Genomic DNA, 18,747 nt, shown 5'->3' with positions numbered 1-18,747 from the left:
TGCGTAGGTAGGGCATTACGGGTTAGTCTAACTCTGTATATGTGATATCAGCTTTGCTTGATGTGTTAATAGGTTTTAATTAATTCTTTTCTTTTTTGTTTTTTGCTATAAGGGGTGGTTCTTTGGGAAAGGAAGATGATATTTCCAATGAAATCAATAAAAAAAGGATGTTTAAAAGAAGAGAAATGGCCACATTACTAATTTCTTTACCTCAACTTATTTCTGCTACCTTAGCTCCAGACTTGTTCCAGTTTTGAGACAAAAGATTAGCATTTTCTGATTGAAATAACAGAATCTCAGAATAAGAAGGGAGCTTAGAAGTTCACTGGTCTAACCTACCCTGTACAGGAATCTTTTTGATTAACCCAGAAAGAAAGGCACCTAGCCTTTGAATGGTAATAGAAACCTCATTACCTCATGTTTCCAAAACTAATTGAATTATTAGGAAGTTCATCTTTGCATCAAATGAAAAATTTGCTTCTCTGTGACTTCTACCCAATGATCCCAATTCTTCCCTATGGAACTACAAAGAATATGCCCACCCTCTTTCCCAAACAAAGAGTCCTTGAAACAAATGACGAAAGCAATCTCGTTTCCTCCCAACCTCTTGGTCTTCTCTTTGCCCCCAGTTACTTCAAACAATCATCACACAATCCAGTCTCTGGCTCTCTCACTATCCTTATTCCTTAACTAAGTCTCATTTAATAATCTTCAAAAGGCGACCCAGAAGTGGATACATCATTTCAGATATAGTTTGACCAATACTATGGTCAAATCTGTGGCTCCTCAAATCTGGACACTACAAACTTTTCCATGTCTAATTGTCCCTTTCTTGGACGTCAGGTAATAGGGGCTGCTAGTTTCAGACACTTACTAGCAGTGTAATCCTGAGTAAATCATTTATCCTGTGACTGCCTTACTTTTCTCAACTCTAAGATGGAGATAATAACAGCTCATACCTCCTTAAGGCTGTTATGAGGATCAAATGAGATAATATGTATAACAGTTAGCATAATGCTTGGCACACAGGAGATGCTTAATAAATTCTTCTTTCTTTAGCATACTGACTGGTAACTGAGTACAAATCCCACTTTTACACTTGTGTGTCTATGGGTAAGCACATACCCTCTTCAATTATAAAACACAAATTACAATTGTAATTATGAAATCAATTATAAACCATAAAATGAGGGGGTACCACTTAAAAGCCTCTAAGGTACCATCTAATTTTAACTCTATATCGCTATAAGAGTTACTTTAGCTAAGACCCCAAGGAAACAAGTCAAGCTCTGGATCTTTCCAATGCCCCATCCACAGCTGTCTGCAGACCAGTAACTAAGTCAAATAGCTAGGAAAGCTGCCACTTGAGTAATCCCCTACACTCTCTGTACCCTACAGATTTTACCTTAATGTTAGCTATCTTTTGCTTGTCCTGACAAAGTTTCTTCCAGACAGGGTCAAGCTCAGTATTCTTCTTCCTGTTTTAGATTCAGGGACACCAAAATCCTAAGAAGTTTAGATAATTTTCCCAAGGTCAAGGGCAGAGCTGATGGCAGAACCAAAGCAAAAACCCAAGATTCCCAATTGCCAGGTCAGCTATCACAAGAGCATTCATAGCCACTGGAAAGGCAATGTGCTGCCTCCACATGAATCCTGGAATCCAGCCCCAGTCAATTTGACCTTCTTATTCTCGGTCTTTGCCAGGCAAGTGACTGATAACTTTCCACCTGCTTTCATCAGGAGCTTGCTGGAAGAATTGAAGAGGTATATCCATGAGAGATGAGCAAGTCTTCCCCATCCCCCATTCTCAACTTCCCACAACTCTCAGCGAAGTATTAATTTACCCCATACTGGCTCTGTGCAGATTATTTTCCTGGATGACGTGAAGAGGACTTTGGCTTGCTAAGGGTCACACCATTCATTCAGTACAATCAGTCTGCCCTAATAGTAAGCGGGGGAGGGATCAGTGTGGATAAATGCAATCCAGACGTCATTCAGAGACCTCATGTTGGCCATTCATTTTCCACTTCAGCCTAAATCTTTCTTGTTAAACCAGACCATAAAACTGAAAGAAAAAAAGCAACTGAATAGGGGTCTGTCCTCTTCCCCTTTACTTCCTCAGACTTCAGGCACTATTTTGTTATTAATGCTATCAATGCATTTTATTTTACATTAGTCACTGGTATGTCATAATCTACCACTAAAATGAAAGACTTGAAAGGGCAGAGACCCTGTCATCTAAACTCTTTCTCTCCCCAGGAGAACCTAACACAAGAAAAGGCATTTAACAAATGCTTGGGGAATTAAATTCTCCCCAACATTCACTGTCCAGAAGCAGGGAAAATGGGTGGATGGAAGCCAGGGGGTGGGGGTGAGGGGGTAAGAAACAAACAAAAAGACAGAAAGTCCTGGATAACAAGGAAACCAAAAAAAAAAGAAAAAAGAAAAAAGAGCAACTCAGAAATTAAATTAATAGAGTCGTATACCAAAAATGTTTAGCATAATTACATGCAAAAATAGACGACTTTATGATGTATAAGTATGTGTGTATACACATGTCAAGATTATTCCATCTTAGCATGTTTCAGGGAAAGCTGGGAAGATGTGTATGAACTGATGATATAAAATGAAGTGAGTAGAGCCAGGATTGTAAAAACAATTTTGAAAGACTTAAGAACTCTGATCAATGTAACCACTAACCATGCTTTTGATGATAAGGCTAATAAAAAAAAAAAAAAAAAGATGTGGTAGAGGATCACTGAATCGTTTTTTAAATACATGGGTAAAAACAAGAAAAAAACAGTAAGGAAACACTAACAAGAAACACAGCTTTGAAAGTGACATATTGAATTTCTTATACACTTAAAAAGAAAAGCAAGTTATACATAATCAGCACTGCAATTTCATGTACAATTCTTTTTTTATATTTTACTTTGTATATGAAAATGCTCATTATATTTTGTGTTTTTAAGTTCAGAATTTGTATTAAATATTTTTCTCTGTAGTTAATCATCCCAGTAAAGTCTACAGTTCTCAGCATTGAAGCCTCTCTGCAACTGAAGAGCATCTTTCCAATCTTCCTTCCCAGCACTCCCCAAACACTGACACTCCTCCCCAGCTGGACAGGTCTATCCACTGTCACTCACTCAACAAGCATTTCTCAAGGGTTTGCTCTGGGCCAGATACAGTGGGGCACAATGGAAAAAGCATCAGATTTGGAGACAAAGGATTTGCAATCAAATCCTACCTCAAATAACCTCAATCTCCTGAGCCTATTTTTCCTCATCTGGAAGATGGTACCTTCCAGTCCAGAAGACAGTCTCTGAGGTCCCTTCCAACATAGGAAACTAGATAAACTCCGAACTTCAATTAAACACTTGTGGACTGAATTTCTAACAATATATCATAAATACATCCCCTCTCATTTTCACTGTCCCTGCTCTATTATAGGCTCTCATTAGCTTCTCTTGGTCTACTTCAATAATCTCCTCCAGTCCTTTTTACCTCTATTTTCTTCCTTCTAATGATTCATTATTAATATCACTGCTAAATTAATCTTCTTTATGCATTCATGCCACATCACTCAAAAGCCTCCAATGGATCTTTTCCCTATCACACAAAATTAAAGGCATTCAAAGCTCTTCACAATCTGGTGCATCTATAGCTTCCTAGACTTATTTCACACTATTCCGTCATATTTGGATAACATATTCTATTCTAATTGGATTTATCATCATTCCTAGTCTATCCCTCCAATATATCTTCATCTACATTGCTTTCTAGACTTAATTGCTTCTTACATCCCATTTCTGTCTATTAAAATCTTATCTGTCTTTTACAACTTAACTTCAATACCATATCCTCAATGAAAGTTTCCCTGATCCTATAGAATCTTATTGTTGATTTACTTACTTGCTTATCCCAATAAACAATAGCCTTCATATAGCATTTGGATTTTGTTAGCTTACTAATCAATTATGGTTCATGTCATCACTCCCTGCCCTGCTGAGGTATTTCAGTCTGACCCTTTGCAACACTATTTGAGGTTTTCTTGACAAAGATGCCGAAGTGGTTTGCCACTTTCTTTTCGAGCTCACTTTACAGATGAGCAAACTGAGACAAATAGATTTAATGACTTGCCCAGAATCGCACAACTAATAAGTATCTGAGACCTGGTTTGAACTCGAGAAGAGTTTTTCTGATTCCAACCTCAATGCTCTTATCCGTTTGGCCACTTAGCTGACCTGGCCCCTACTCATTATTGAATTGATGAGGACAGGGAACCCTGTTGTGCTCCTCTTTGAAGCTCACCTAGTACCTAGGACAGTGCAGTATACCTAAAAGGCTGTTCTCAAATGTCTGAAGGTGAAGTACTTAACAATGAAGGACAATCTGCTAACCAGCCCAGATCTAAAAGCCTGTGAAGACACACAAGGAAGAAAAAAACTGGACGGGAGAATAATTTTACTTCACTATCCTGATCCTGTGGGGAAAAAGCATTGATTTTGGATTTAATGGACCTGAATAAGAATTTTTAGCTCTATCACTAGCTTACCTGTGTGACTCTAGTCAGGCCACAAATCTTTTACTTCATCTGTAACATGAAGGAAGCTCTAAACCTAATAACCCCATGATCCGAATAGCCAATTATCCATGAGTGTCTTGAAAATAGTCAATATTCTTTCTCAGACTTTTCCAAAAGGAAATGCTTCCTGTAGTTTCATTTATAATGTATATCCCCTCTCTTCCAAAATACTATGTATATCACTTGATTTTTTTTTTAATCTTGTCATTTAGGGGAGAAAATGGAAAGCTTAAGCAAATCACTTTCAATACCTGGAGTTACACATCACTCTAATTTGTATAGATCACAATCATCTAGTTTGGCTCTCTCAATTTACAAATAAGGAAATTGAAACAGACTTGTTCAAGGTCACACAGGAAGTGAATAGATGAGTCAGGATTAGGATCTTGGTCTCCTGGATGCCTGACCAGCAAGTTTTTCCAGTGCTCCACACTCATTCTGTAATGTTACAAAACATGATCTGGGAATCATTGTTCTAGAGCAGGGATCCTTAGTCTGGAGTACATGGATAGATTTCAAGGAGTTTATGAACTCCAGTGAAACAAAAAAAAAATTACCTTTTTTTCCCATTAATCTTTGTTTTCTTTTTTAATCTTATGAATTTCATTTTATGCACTTAAAAATATTATTCTAAGACAGACTTCCAAATGCCAAGGGGATCCTTACACAAAAAATGGGAAGAATTCTTTTAAAGAATAAATATCTTAACCCCAACCCATCTCTGGATCAGCTTCTGTCCCCTAAAAGCATCCTTAACCAAGACACAGAAAACAAACAAAGCATTTATCTATGGAAAACAACATATTTATTTCAGGTGCCCCATGGAACCCTTACCCAGTGACTGTAAAGACAGCTCTGGGTCCTCCTATGCCAGAGGAACATGAACTCTGTCCAGTTCAACAGTGGACAGGCTTTGAGCTCAATTTAATTACACACAGTCTGATATCAAAAGACTATCCTCTGAAGACAGAGAGACTTGGAGAGACTTAAATGAACTAATGCTAAGTGAAATGAGCAGAACCAGAAAATCATTATACACTTCAACAACAATACTATATGATGGTCAATTCTGATGGAAGTGGCTGAATTCAACAATGAGAGGATCCAAATCAGTTCCAATTGATCAATAATGAACAGAACCAGAGATAACCAGCAAAAGAACACTGGGAAATGAGGGTGGACCACAACATAGCATTTATTCTCTGTTATTGTTAGCTTGCATTTCTGTTTTTCTTCTCAGGTTATTTTTACCTTCTTTCTAAATCCGATTTTTCTTGTGCAGCAAGATAACTATATAAATAAATATACATATATTGTATTTAACATGTATGGGACTACCTGTCATCTAGGGGAGGGGATGGGAGGAAGGAGGGGAAAAGTTGGAACAGAAGTTTTTGCAAAGGTCAATGTTGAAAAATTACCCGTGTATATGTTTTGTCAATAAAAAACTATTAAAAAAAAAAAAAAAGACCATCCTCACCAAGTTCTGGGAAATTTATTAGCAAGATGTTATCTTCTAAAGAATGAATTATTTGGCCACACCAACCCTTAAAACTCATAAAAATGAAGCATTTTTTAAAAATTATTGTAAATTAGGCACTATTTGTGATTGCTATTAATACTACTAATAAAAATAACATGCTTACAAAGCACTTTAGGGTATACAATGGGGACATTTATAGGGCATCTTATAGACCATCCCAAGTCTATTTGAGTTGTCTTGGATCAAAGTATTGTTGAGAGGAGCTAAGTCTAATCATCACACAATCTTACTGTTGCTGTATACAATGTTTTCCTGGTGCTGCTTGCTTAACTCAGCATCAGTTCCCTTCAAATGAGAGGATCTATAGATGAGATGACCTCAAATGGTCTGCTAACTTTCCAAATCGAAGATCTTCTGACTTGTCCAAGATCACAGAGCCCAGCATCAGACCCCAGTCTTGAACCTAGGTGCACTGATTCCAAACCCAATACTCTTTTCACTACATCCTGTTATCAAGCTTTAAAAAACAAGACTACAATTTTAACAACTAAAGGTCAGTATAGCCTGCTGGAAAGAGTAGTGAATCTGGAGTCAGTAGAGACCTGGTTTTCAAACCTTCCTCTGACACTTATTAGATGTAGCTCGGGGCAAGCCATAATTTCCCTAAGTTCCCCATTTCCTCAACTGGAAAATGGGGAAAGGGAAAGAATACCTGTACATACCTACCTTCAACAACAATCAGTCCAAATCTGTGATTTCACCCAGTGTGGAAAGGTGATGCAGGTAAGCAACTATCTGTAAATATAGCAGGAAAGAGTTGTCTGGCTTACCAAGAAGTCAGCTGACTTGTCCATAGTCACACAGTTACTAGGTTTTAGAGTCAGCTGGTGAACTAAGACATCTAGGTGACATAAAACAGATAAAGCATTGGGTCTAGATTCAGGAAAACCTGGGTTCAAATCTGACCTCAGATACGAGGTGTGTGATCTAGATAATTCATTTAACCTTTCTGTCTCAATTCTCCCATTTATAAAACAGGCATAATAATGGCATCTACCTCCAAGGGCTGTTGTGAGTATAAAATAATATTTGTAAAGCACTTAGTACAGTGCCTGGCAAATAATCAGTGCTATATAAATGTCAACTATTATTAACTAGCTGTATGGCTGTGTAGACATTTAATTTGTTTCTCTCAATATCTTCAACTGTAAAATAAGAATAATACCCACCTCCACGAGTTGTTGCAAGATCAAATGAGATTAGTATTTATCAAAAAAAAAAAAGTTTAATTCAGTACCTAATATATACTAGGTGCTTAATAAATGCATGCTTCCTTTTTTCCTAACTCCACGGCTGGTCCTCTATTCCATGTTCCACCCACCCACTCAGAATAAAACCCCATATATAAACATCAGCTAGTATGATCATTAATATCAAAGTCTTTAAAAACATGAATCTATACTCTGAAAAAAAAATAGTTAAATTTTAAAAAATAATTTCCTCCTAAGTTTAACTTTGATCAATCCAATGACTCAAGCCAATTCCTCACCCACCACCAGACCCACAAATTGGTCTGTTGAAATTGCCACATAATTAGGACAAATTATGGTACTTCTTTGCATCCTCAAAAGACCTCCACTCATCCCCCAATTTTTTTTCTTAACCAGACCTCAGATATCATGGATATAGAGAACTCCCAGAAAGAGAACTTATTCCAACAATGCAGATCAACAACTGGAATGAAATTAACTGTAATTATCATTCTAGAGAGCAGCCAGAGGCACTGAACAGTAAAAACAATGTGCCCTGGGCTAGAGTCAGAATCGAACCTGAGAGCTTCCTGACTTCAAGACCAATCTCAGATCTCCTTCATCCTCCACCACATTGCCTCTCAAGCTCATTTGCAAAAGCACTTTATAAACTATGAAGTGTATCCCACACCATAATATTTCGAGTAAGGCAAGAAAACAAGGACACTGTAACAGACACAGTGACTGGGTTTTACAATGTAGCTCTAAGGGGACCGACAGAGCCAGGAAGAACCGTCAGGGCCCCTACCTAGAACAAGCTCCCTAAATAACTAAGGCATTAGGAGCCACAGTTTCTTCCCGCTGAGGAGCCCAAGGTGCACACCTCACCGGCTTGTTATGGAGGGCACCTAATAAAAATGATTGTCTTAATAAGCAAGGCTTTTAATGGCCAAATGAACAGGTCTGGATCTGTTTCCCCACAACCACTGAGGGCATACTTCTCAGGCCTTTCTCTCGGCTCTCCTAAAAAGAGAGTCTGGTTCTTTAAAAAGGTAGCATCCATTCCTCCCCTGTCATTCCCCAAGTGCTAAAGAGTAACAGGTGCCATTTAAATCAAAAGAAGCAGGCAGGGATTTTTTTTTTTTTTATCACTTTTTGGATTCCTCTGGGCAAGTGCCTCCTCCCAGTGGCTTCCCTTATTTTAAAAAAATGTTTTGATTAAATCCAACCATCTCCCAAAACAAGCCTCTAGCTGGGTGGACCCCTGCTCAGATATTCCTAGATGTCCCCCACCCAAGTACAAATGTCACACTCGACAAAGGAACCAGCAGCAGCAGAAGAGAAGCAAAGAAACGCTTAGACTCTTCACCCATCCTCTCCTCTAAGAAGCACATCTAGGGTCAGGACTGGACCCCAGCACCACCTTCCCCACTCTGCCCCTTGCTGGGAAGATGGCCTGAGACCATAAATTCATTGCAAGACTGCATTCTACACTTCTTGAGCTTCATTGACTCAACTTCTCTCATTCCATCCTTTCCCAGAGTCCCCAAGGCCTCTCTCAGCATCACCCACTCCCCCCTTGAGGGATATTCCTCCTTGGGGCTTAATCTCTGGGGCAGGATCTTGGGAGGCCAGGAGAGAGCCCAGAAGAGAGCCCAGAAGAGAAGTAACAGAGAGGAGCCTATGTTGCCGGGCTTCCAACCAGGGCCTAGGAATACTTAGTTGCTTCTACTATCCAAATGAAAAGTACAGAAACAGTCTCCCAAGGGAACTCCCTAAAGAGCTTTAAAAATAGGCTTAACCAACATCCACTGTGAGTAGTGAAAGCAGGAAGCAGGACCAGATGGCCTCCTGAGGTTTCCCCCAGTTCAGAGGGATTCTAAATGGGGATTCTAGGAGGTCAATGGCAGCCCCACTATATAGAAGCTTCCCAAGGAAAATGCAGGATAGTTTTAACTCTTCATATACAGGACCAAAGATTCAGGTATCTCATCAACCCCAGGCAACGCCTCATATAGATTGAGGGGGAGTGGGAGGGAGGGAATCTGTCCACTATAGGCTGCCAGACCTCCAGAATTAAACTAAGAAAGGGAAAGGAGGTTGATTCTGGTTACAAAGTCTTTGGAGGTGTTCCCTCTTTTGATCTGCCCTTACCTGCACCCTCCGAGGGCTGAGGGGCCCCTGCCACTCCGTTCAGGTAAAGGATGGGGAGCAGGTGAGGCTGGGTCTTCTCCAGGGCCACCCGAAGGTCCTGGAAATGGTCTCGCTCCTTAGAGAGCAGGAGTTTGAGCAGCAGCTCCGCCTTGGCCCCTGGGCCCCCGGCCCCTCCAGCAGCGGCCGTTTCCTCTTCCAGCTGCCTGCGATCCCCGGCACTCAGGGCTCCGGCCGCCTCCAGTAACCCCAGGACGGCTTCCACTTCAGTCATGGCCTGAGCCAGGCTCTGCTGACAATGAGCAAGCAGCTCCCGGTGCTTCGGCTCCATGGCTCCAAGGAGCTTCCCCCGTGGGTTTCTCCACGCGGCCCCCCTCCCTCGGCGGCCTCCTTCGGCCAGGAGAGCGTTATAGGAAGGGGGTTTCAAGAGCTCCCCTTATCCAGAGACTGATGCACCAAGAGTCGGCAAAAAACCCCTCTTGCCTGGGGCTGGGCGAAGGACCGCTTGGCGGCGACGGTGGCAGCGGCTGCTGCTGCTGCTTGCTGCTGCTGCTTGCTGCTTCTGCTGCTGCTGCTGCTGCTGCTCGGGGCGCCCCCCAGGCTGACGGGCGAGCCGGCAGGCGGGCGGGCGGGCGTCTTAGCTGCAGCCCTAGTGTGGCGGGAGCCGGGGCTCCCGGAGGGCCATAGACTGGAGTCGGGGGCCGCGGACAGGGGCGCAGGGCTCAGCGGCGGCCGCCTCCCGGGCTCAAAAGCGCAGCCATGTTGGCTGCCGCTGCTGCAGCGGGGCTGGAGGAGGAGGTGGTGGAGGAAGAGGAGGAGGAGGAGGAGAAGAAGGAGAAGGAGGAGGTGCGGGCGGCGGCCGTGGCCGGGGCGCGCCCCGAGGCCGGGCTCCAGCCGGGCATGCCCCCCACCCACCCACCCAGCTCACCTCCGCCTTCTCCGACCGTGCCCGCCAAGAAACACAAAAGCCAAAACCAAAACCTCAATCTGGGATGAAGAACCCCAAGAGTGCGCTGCGAGGTCCGCGAGCCCCTCGACAGCCGCTCAGCCCCGGGCCCGGCTGCAGCAGCCTCGGCGCTGCCCCCGGGGCATGATTCCCCAGGCCCGAGTTCCCCGAGCTTCGCTGCACTCACTGAGGCCCCGCGGCCACCACGGCCCCAGATCCGGCCCTGGCTCCGGCTCCGGCCCCGGCCCCGGCCGCCGGCACCGCCTCCCGCTCCGCCATGGCCGGCCTGGTCCCCGTCGCCGCCTCCCGCTAGGTCTGTCCCTCCCCTCTCCGCTCCCTTGCTCTCCTCCACTCCTCTCCTCCTTTGCGCTCTCCTCCCGCCGACCGTCACTCACTCCACGCCTGGAGCGCCGGGGCGGCCGACTCCCGAGAGGGGGAGGGGGAGCAGCCGAAGGAGGAGGGGGACGGGGGAGAAAGGAGGGGTCCCCTGCTCCCCGCCTCCGGCCCGCCCCCAAAGGCGGAGCGCCGCACTCGCTGTCCCGCCGGGATTCAGCCTGGGATTAGGGCTGTGGGGGAGGGAGGGAGGGAGGGCTGAAGGAGTCCTGGAGCTTTAGACCACCCCTTCTACGTTACTTCTCACCCCCAGATCCTAAACCCCAGCCCTCCCATCCCTGCAGTCCGAAACTCACCCTTTCCACCCTTTCATCCAAAAATCCAACACTCCCATCCCCACCTAATCAACCTTTTCCCAAACTGGGCTTGGGAAGGGTCAGGGAAGAAGTATTTATATAACTCCTACTACGTGCCAGGCACGCTGCTAAGCCTTTTTTAACCCAGAAATTCCTCAACTGACAAACCCTTCCTTCAAAAAAAAAGTCAAAGAAGAGCGTTTCTGTTTCTCAGCGCAAGACCCCTTGTATCTGAAATCCAGAAGTAGGTCTGGTCAGCCCAACCTAAATTCTTACCTCAGCTTCAACTCTAAGCAACAAGTCTTCCCTCTGATCGCCATTCCTTCCGCCCCTTTCGAGATCTTGCCCCTCCAGTAAGATTGGAAAGGGAAAAACTGACTCACTTCTAGCTATTGTTGAATGGGGAAGAACTGGGACCCAGGTTGGCCTATACTCTCAAGGTATATTGGATCCTGATGCAGTGGGACTGGGAAGGGATTGTTCAGATAAGGAAAAACATAGACTTCATGGTTGAACCTTAAATCTTCTCTTATTCCATCCCCCTCATTTTACGAGAGGCGACAAAGAGTATCTAAGATTGCACAGGTAGTAAGAAAGAACTAGTCGCAGAATTCAAACACAGAGCCTTTCATTTCAAATCCAATGCCTTCTTCTCCACAAAACACTTTCAGAGGGATGAGTCTCCTCCATTTCTAGAGCATAGGCTTGTTTCCCTCAGCGACGTGATAATTTTGTAGGGGAAACTGGGGAGAAGTTCCAGTGGTCTTGTGATGAAGAGAGCCGCCTACACCCAGAGAGGGCTGTAGGAACTGAATATGGATCACAACACAACATTTTCATTCTTTTTGTTGTTCTTTACTTGCATTTTGTTTTCTTTCTCATTTTTTTTCCTTTTTGATCTGATTTTTCTTATGCAGCACGATAATTGTATAAATATGTATACATATATTGGATTTAATATATATTTTAACATGTTTAACATATTTTGGATTACTTGCCATTTAGGGGAGGAGATGCAGGGAAGGGAGAGAAAATTTTGGAACACAAGGTTTTGCAAGAATCATTGTTGAAAAATTATCCACATATATGTTTTGAAAATAAAAAGCTTTAATTAAAAATACAATAAAAAAAGAAACTGGGGAGAGAATTCATGTAACTAAACTGGAAGGCTTGACTTTATTGTGGGGAAAGGTAGAATGGAAAAGGGATATTTGGCATAGTGGCTCCAATGCATCTGGATCTTTTTTCAAGCTGATGCCTTTCCCTGTCCTCCTCCCCACCTTACCCCACCCCTATGTCTCATTTCTGGCCTTTGATGGATGGCACATCTGTTCCTCCCTTGCCTAGGAATTAGGGTGCCCCTTCTGGTGACTGCCCCCCTCCAAATGGCCCTGCAGCACAATTCTGCATTCAGACAATATCCTAGATTTAACCCTCCCCTCTTTTTTGACCCAGGATTAATACATTGTGATTATTGGGGAACTTTAGGTGTGGGGAGATGGGGTAGAGGTAGGGGACAGATGGAATTTGGAGGACTTTAGCTTTATAAAACGAATCAACAAGTGAGCTAGATTTCACAGGTGTCATTGTGACAGAAGGTAGCAGAAGAAAGGCAGCATGCTCTCTGTCAAAAACTGACATTCATTTCCTTGGCAGACAGAACCCACCTGCAAAAGTGGAAAAAGCTCTCTTCAGCATGTGTCTGTTTTCTTCCTACTCCTCCCCGCCCCCCATCATCCTCCCCCTTACTGTGTGTTCTGGCATTCCCTACTTTAATCAAACCTGACTAGCCTTGTGGGATACATGAAGGAGCGGGGGAGCATGTGGGAAGGAGGTGGAGAGAATAAAGGTATAGTTAAAGAAACTGGAATCGTAGCTTTGTTAGGATCTATGTGTCACTGCTCAAGTACTTTACCCCTCAGGGCCTCAGTTTTCTGATCTATAAAATCAGGGGGAAGGGGAGGTAGGCTACAGTGTCTCTGGAGTCTCTGTATAAACTTACAGAAAAAAAAAAAATCATTATGCAAAGATAAACTAAGGGGTGGCTAGTTAGTCACTTTATTGAAGGATTGACCACAGATAAGGAAGCTGTGTGCATGCTTGCTTTAACTTTTAAAGCCCCACATAATCTAACCTCAACCTCCTATACATTTTTCTCTCTCCCACACTTTTTAATTCAGCCAAATTAACCTTCTAAATGTTCCTCACACAGAGCACTTCATCCCCAGCCTCCAAGCAAATTTTATACTGGCTATCCCACATGCCTGAAATGCATTTCCTCCTCACCTCCACCTCACAGAATGCACTTTTCACTCAATAAATATTTATTAAGCATCTCCTCTGTTCCAGGCATTGTGCAAAGTTCTGGGGATCCAAAAAGAGGTAAAAGATGGTCCATGTCCTTAAGGAGCACCACTTTCAGCTTGACCTTTCTTGATTTCTTCGACTGCTAATGCCCTTCCTTCTCAAACTTCCTATATTTATTTGCATTTATTCTCTTTATATTAATTATACATACAAAAGAATTTGTCTCCCCATTAGAACGTTAGCTCCTTAAGAGCCAATATTATTTCATTGCTATCTTTGTAGCCTCAGTTCCTGATATATAATAGACATAATAAATACTGATTGACTGATTGATTGGTTACCCACAGCTTCGGCACAAGTCCAGCGCCCAAGGCTTTGTAAAGAGAACCTAGACTCCAATTCCAGCTTTGCCAAGGTCTGTGTGACCTTGGACAAATCAGTTAACCTGTGTTGGCTTCAATTTCCCCATTTTTTTAAATAAAAAAAGTTGGACTCTAAAGCTCTTCCCACTATATCACATTGGTACTCCATGCACAAAAAAAATGTCCAGGCTTTTAAAAACTACATATTTATTTTGAATATTAAATAAGTTTTTAAATTACAAGCAATTTATTGAATCACACTATGGATGATCAATATACAGTAGAAATCTTACAATTTAAAAAGGTACACAATTTAAAGACAATTTGATCTGAAATTTCACTAACTATATTTCCATAAACTTTATATACCTGTATTAAATTATAATATGAAAACCCTCATACCTATGATTGTATTACATAATTCCTTATTTACAAATATAATTCAACATTATATATACATCAGTATTATTATCAAGTTACACCTAGGCCTGTGCAAATCTGAACAACTTACTAAACAAAATCAAATTATAAAATATTCAGTCTTGAAATAGCATTAAAATCTTTGAGGGCAAAGATGCATCTATGTATCCTGAACAGAGGGAAAAAGATGAAGTGCCAGGAGAGTAAAAAGATCTGAGTTCAAATGCAATTCATTGACTAGCTGTGTAACTCCAAACAACTCACTTCTAGTCCCAGGGCCCCCTAAGACTTCTCAAAAATAAAGGCTTGTAACCTGAGCTGCTTTGGTGTAAGGAGTTCTCACACTGACAGTGAAACCACAGACCACTGACTTATAGCATCTTACCCAGCAGCTACCTCCCTGAACCTTGCAAATAGCAGACAACCAGATGTTTGTTGACTTGAGGAATGATGATTTTTAGAAAAGAAAATAGAATATGGGTAAACTGACACACAGAAACATAAACTGACCCATCTAAAGATGTATAGTAAGTCAGTAGCCAATTTGAACTCAGGTCAAAGGATCATCTAGAGAAAGAAATGGACATTTTTTGCCAAGAAAACCCTAAATGGGTTCCAGGTCAGAGGGGAAAGTTGAAGTGAAGCTTGAAGCACCATTCCCCCTGGCACACATTTCAAAATTAAAGTTACTTACACTAACACTTCTTATTTTTTTTTTAAATGACCCAGCAAAGAAGAAAGAACCCCATCATCAAAACCTACTGTGGGAACAGGGAAGACTAGGATTCATCTTCTGAGAAGGACACTGAGGTAAAAAAAAAAAAAACAAAAAAAAAACTTCTTTCCCAAAGAGTAATGTGCCTGCCCAGAGAAAATTTATAAAACTCAAAAAAGAATTTAAAAATCAAAGAGGAAAAACTTAAAAAAAAAAAAAATAACCCTAAATGGGGTCATGAAGAGTCAGGTAAGACTGACAACAACAGAATATCATAGATTTGACTTTGGAAGCATTATGGATAAATGGCTCTTGAGTCCAACCAGCTGACTTTAAAGATGAAGAAATTAGGGATTAGGAGATTTGTTCAAAGTCACATAGCTAGTTAAGTGTAAGAGACAAGATTTGTTTTTCCCAATAGTATTTCATTTTTCTAAATACATGTAAAGATAATTTTCAACATTCACTGTTGTAAGACCTTGTGGCCCAAATTTTTCTCCTACCTTCCCTTACCTCCCCCTTCCCCAAGACATCAAAACAATCTGAAATATATTAAACATGTTCAGTCCTTTTAAACATATTTCCATATTTGTTATGTTGTGCAAGAAAAATCAGATCAAAAAAAATCTTGTGCAAGAGAAAGAAAACAAACAAACAAAAAGATAAAAATACTATGCTTCCATCTCATAGTTCTCCTCTGGAAGCAGATTGCCTTTTCCATCTCAAGTCTATTGGAATTGCCTTGAATCACTGCATTGTTAAGAAGAGCCAAGTCTATCACAGTTGATCATTACACAATGTTGCTGTTACTGTGTAAAATGTTCTCCTGGTCCTATTCACTTCCCTCAGCATCAGTTCATGTAAATCTGGGTTTTTCTGAAATCAGCAAGAGGTAAGACTTTTAACCCAGCTTTCCCTGACTAACTGACCCTGACTCCCTGACCAAACCGGGCACTCTATCTACATACAAGGCTACTTAAAGATTCATGCAATTAAAAAAATATATATCATCACTTTACTGGTGCTTGGGAGTAATGGTGACACTGTTTCTGTAGCAACTAGAAAGATTAAACACAGGGTAGATCTCCAAAATAGGTCACTGCATCATAAATGTGGATCTGGAAGGGACCCTGGCGGTAATCTACTCTTTCATTTCTCAGATGAGACATTGTGACCCACTGAAGTTAAGTGACCTGCCCAAGTGGGTCTTAAGTGGCAGAGTGAGACTTTGAACCTAATCCTCTGATTTCAGAGCCTTTCACTGTGCAAGTCACAATAGAGGAACTCTCCAACAGCATCAGAGAAATGAAGAGACTTCTCTTCCTGCCTCCCATTTGACCAGTAGTACTCTTCACTGGTGGTCTCTGAATGCCTCCAGGTCATCATAGCACTTATTCTACCTAGTTATGACTTCAGGGAGTAGACTCCAAGTATTCAGTATAAGACAAATATTGGGGTATATACATCAATTAAACCCCGTGACCCTCTTCAGCTAAATGCCCAGACTGTCTTGTTCAGTTTATCCTCAGTTAAAGCATAACTAGGCAAATGATGTAAATAACAATCTGTTCCAAAAATTTTCACATGGCTGCCCCTTGCCCTAGCCCATCTGTCCCCAGGCCCCAGGCAACTTCAAAAAGAGGGCTCTGGGTGCTGGTTCACAGTCAGACATCTTGGCTCATTTTGCTTTTCTCAAGCTGACTGTGACAGTCAGTTCTGTGTGACAGAACTGCACTCCACAGAAGCAAGGAGTGAACATTTTCAGGCATGAGGTGGGAAGCACAGTTGGGAGACACCCTCAGAGATGGAATCCATCCTTGAACCCAGGTTTCCCATTTTATGCCATACTTTAAAAAAAAAGTTCAGCTAGCATTTATATCACACTTTAAAGTGGCAAAGTATTAGCTGTTTGCCTGCATTTCCTCATCTGTAAAATCAGCTGGCACTCCACTCCAGTATTTTTGCCAAGAAACCCCCAAATGAGGTCAAGGAAAGTTGGACAGAACTCTGCTAAGGATTTTACAATGATTACTTCCCCTGGAAATTGGGGGATATTAGAATGCCCATTTTACAGATGAGGAAACTGAGGCACAGATAAGTGACTTGCCTAGGATCACACAGCTAATAAGTATCTGAGGCCAGATTTGAATTCAGATCTTCCTGATTCTAGATCAGATGTTCTGTCCAATGCACCACCTAACTGCCCCCAATATATACTTAGCTACTAAGGTACCATGCTAAGCATACATCAGAAACTGTATAATCAGAAAAAAGAAAAGGTGAGTTGGACACATGTCAAAAATTAAGAATGGCCAGTGGATGGTGCCCCTGCTCCTCTGGGGGAGTTTATATGTCAAATGTCAAAATCAATCTAGAGGTTATTAACTAAAGGTCTATTTCTGTGGTTCATAAACTTGGATAGGAAAAAAAAATTACATCTTTAATTTCATCCTTTTCTTAGAAATTTAGCATTCCCTTCCATTATGAATGCAGGCAACAACTCACAGCAGTATTAGCAGTACCTGTGATTTTGTCACCAATTGAAATAACACATATTTTCATATCACATGAAAGTTGTTTTTATTCATTCATTTATTTTTTAATATTCATTTTAAAAACATTTTGAGGTCCATATTCTCTCCCTTCTACCTACCCCTCCTCCACTCAATGAAAAGGCAAGGAATATTATATCAATTATGTATCACATTATAGTTGTTGCAAATATCTAGCAATAAATTCAATTAAATAAAGTATTGATTAAACACTTATTGTGATATGTGAAGGAATACCTTCCTAGATAGGATTTTTTTTTCTTGTGATTAGGTAAAAGAGGCCATTCTTTGCCTCAATTCTTCCCTAGCCTTAATCATGGAATGGGGATTGTCTCAGTCAAACTGAGATCCATTAAAAATCTTAGATTAAAAAGACCTAAGTCTCCTACTACATCCAGGACCATGTCTACTCAACCTAACTGGCCCCAGATGTCTCTGGAGGGGAAAATAAGGCTGATGACTTTGTTTCTCACTTAAATCCATCTCACTTGCATGTCATGGCATCACATCCATGATGTCATGGTCCTCTCCAGAAGGAAGGAAAAGAACAACAACAATTTTACTAAATGCGGGGAATACAAAACACAGGAAATATATTTTATGCACTACTGAAAATTACTATTATTATTAGAATCCCTGATGGATGTACTACTATATCACAATCTTTTTTCTTCTTTCTTTTCTTTTTTCTTTCTTCCTTTCGAGTTTTCTTTCTTTCTCTCTTTTAACTATTTTGATAACTGCATTCCCTTTATCAAAACTGGATTTTTAAAAATAATCCTATATGTTGCATATGAATTATATAGGCAGCTAGATGGCATTGTGGGTAGAGCACTGGACCTGAAGTTCGGTCAGAAAAACTTGAGTTTTTCTCAAGTGTAGTATTTCTCAATACTATATGAGGATGTATTCTGATGGAAGTGGATATCTTCGACAATGAGAAGATCCAATTAAGTTCCAATTGATCAATGATGTTCAGAATCAGCTACACCCAGAGAAAAAACACTGGGAAAATGAATGTGGGCTGCTTGCATTTTTGTTTTTCTTCCCAGGTTATTTTAACCTTTCTGAATCTGATTTTTCTTGTGCAACAAGAACTGTACGGATCTGTACACATATATTGTATTTAAGATATACTTTAACATGTTTAACATGTATGAGACTGTCTGCCATTTAGGGGAGGGGGTGGAGGGAGGGAAGGGAAAAGTTGGAACAGGAGTAGTGCAAGGGACAATGCTGAAAAATTACCCATGCATATGTTCTGTCAATAAAAAGCTATAATAAAAA

General features: G+C 41.4%; 1 protein-coding gene across 4 annotated transcripts in view; it reads right to left on the bottom strand.

The window, feature by feature from the left end:
* The window catches only part of DLG5 (discs large MAGUK scaffold protein 5), a 153,500-nt gene extending 142,647 nt beyond the window's left edge, over nt 1-10,853 (bottom strand). For 2 of the 4 annotated variants that reach the window (XM_031956410.1, XM_031956411.1), the window contains exon 1: nt 9,473-10,853. In XM_031956410.1, coding sequence (XP_031812270.1) covers nt 9,473-9,800 — 328 coding nt within the window. In that variant the 5' untranslated portion in view covers nt 9,801-10,853. The remainder of the gene's footprint in view (nt 1-9,472) is intronic. The other 2 variants (XM_012553933.3, XM_031956409.1) reach the window with 1 other exon arrangement.
* Nucleotides 10,854-18,747: the final 7,894 nt, after the last annotated feature.

The sequence above is a fragment of the Sarcophilus harrisii genome, chromosome 2, assembly GCF_902635505.1.
Source record: "Sarcophilus harrisii chromosome 2, mSarHar1.11, whole genome shotgun sequence".
Classification (NCBI taxonomy): Eukaryota; Metazoa; Chordata; class Mammalia; order Dasyuromorphia; family Dasyuridae; genus Sarcophilus; species Sarcophilus harrisii.
This window is presented reverse-complemented; position numbering and strand designations above follow the sequence as displayed.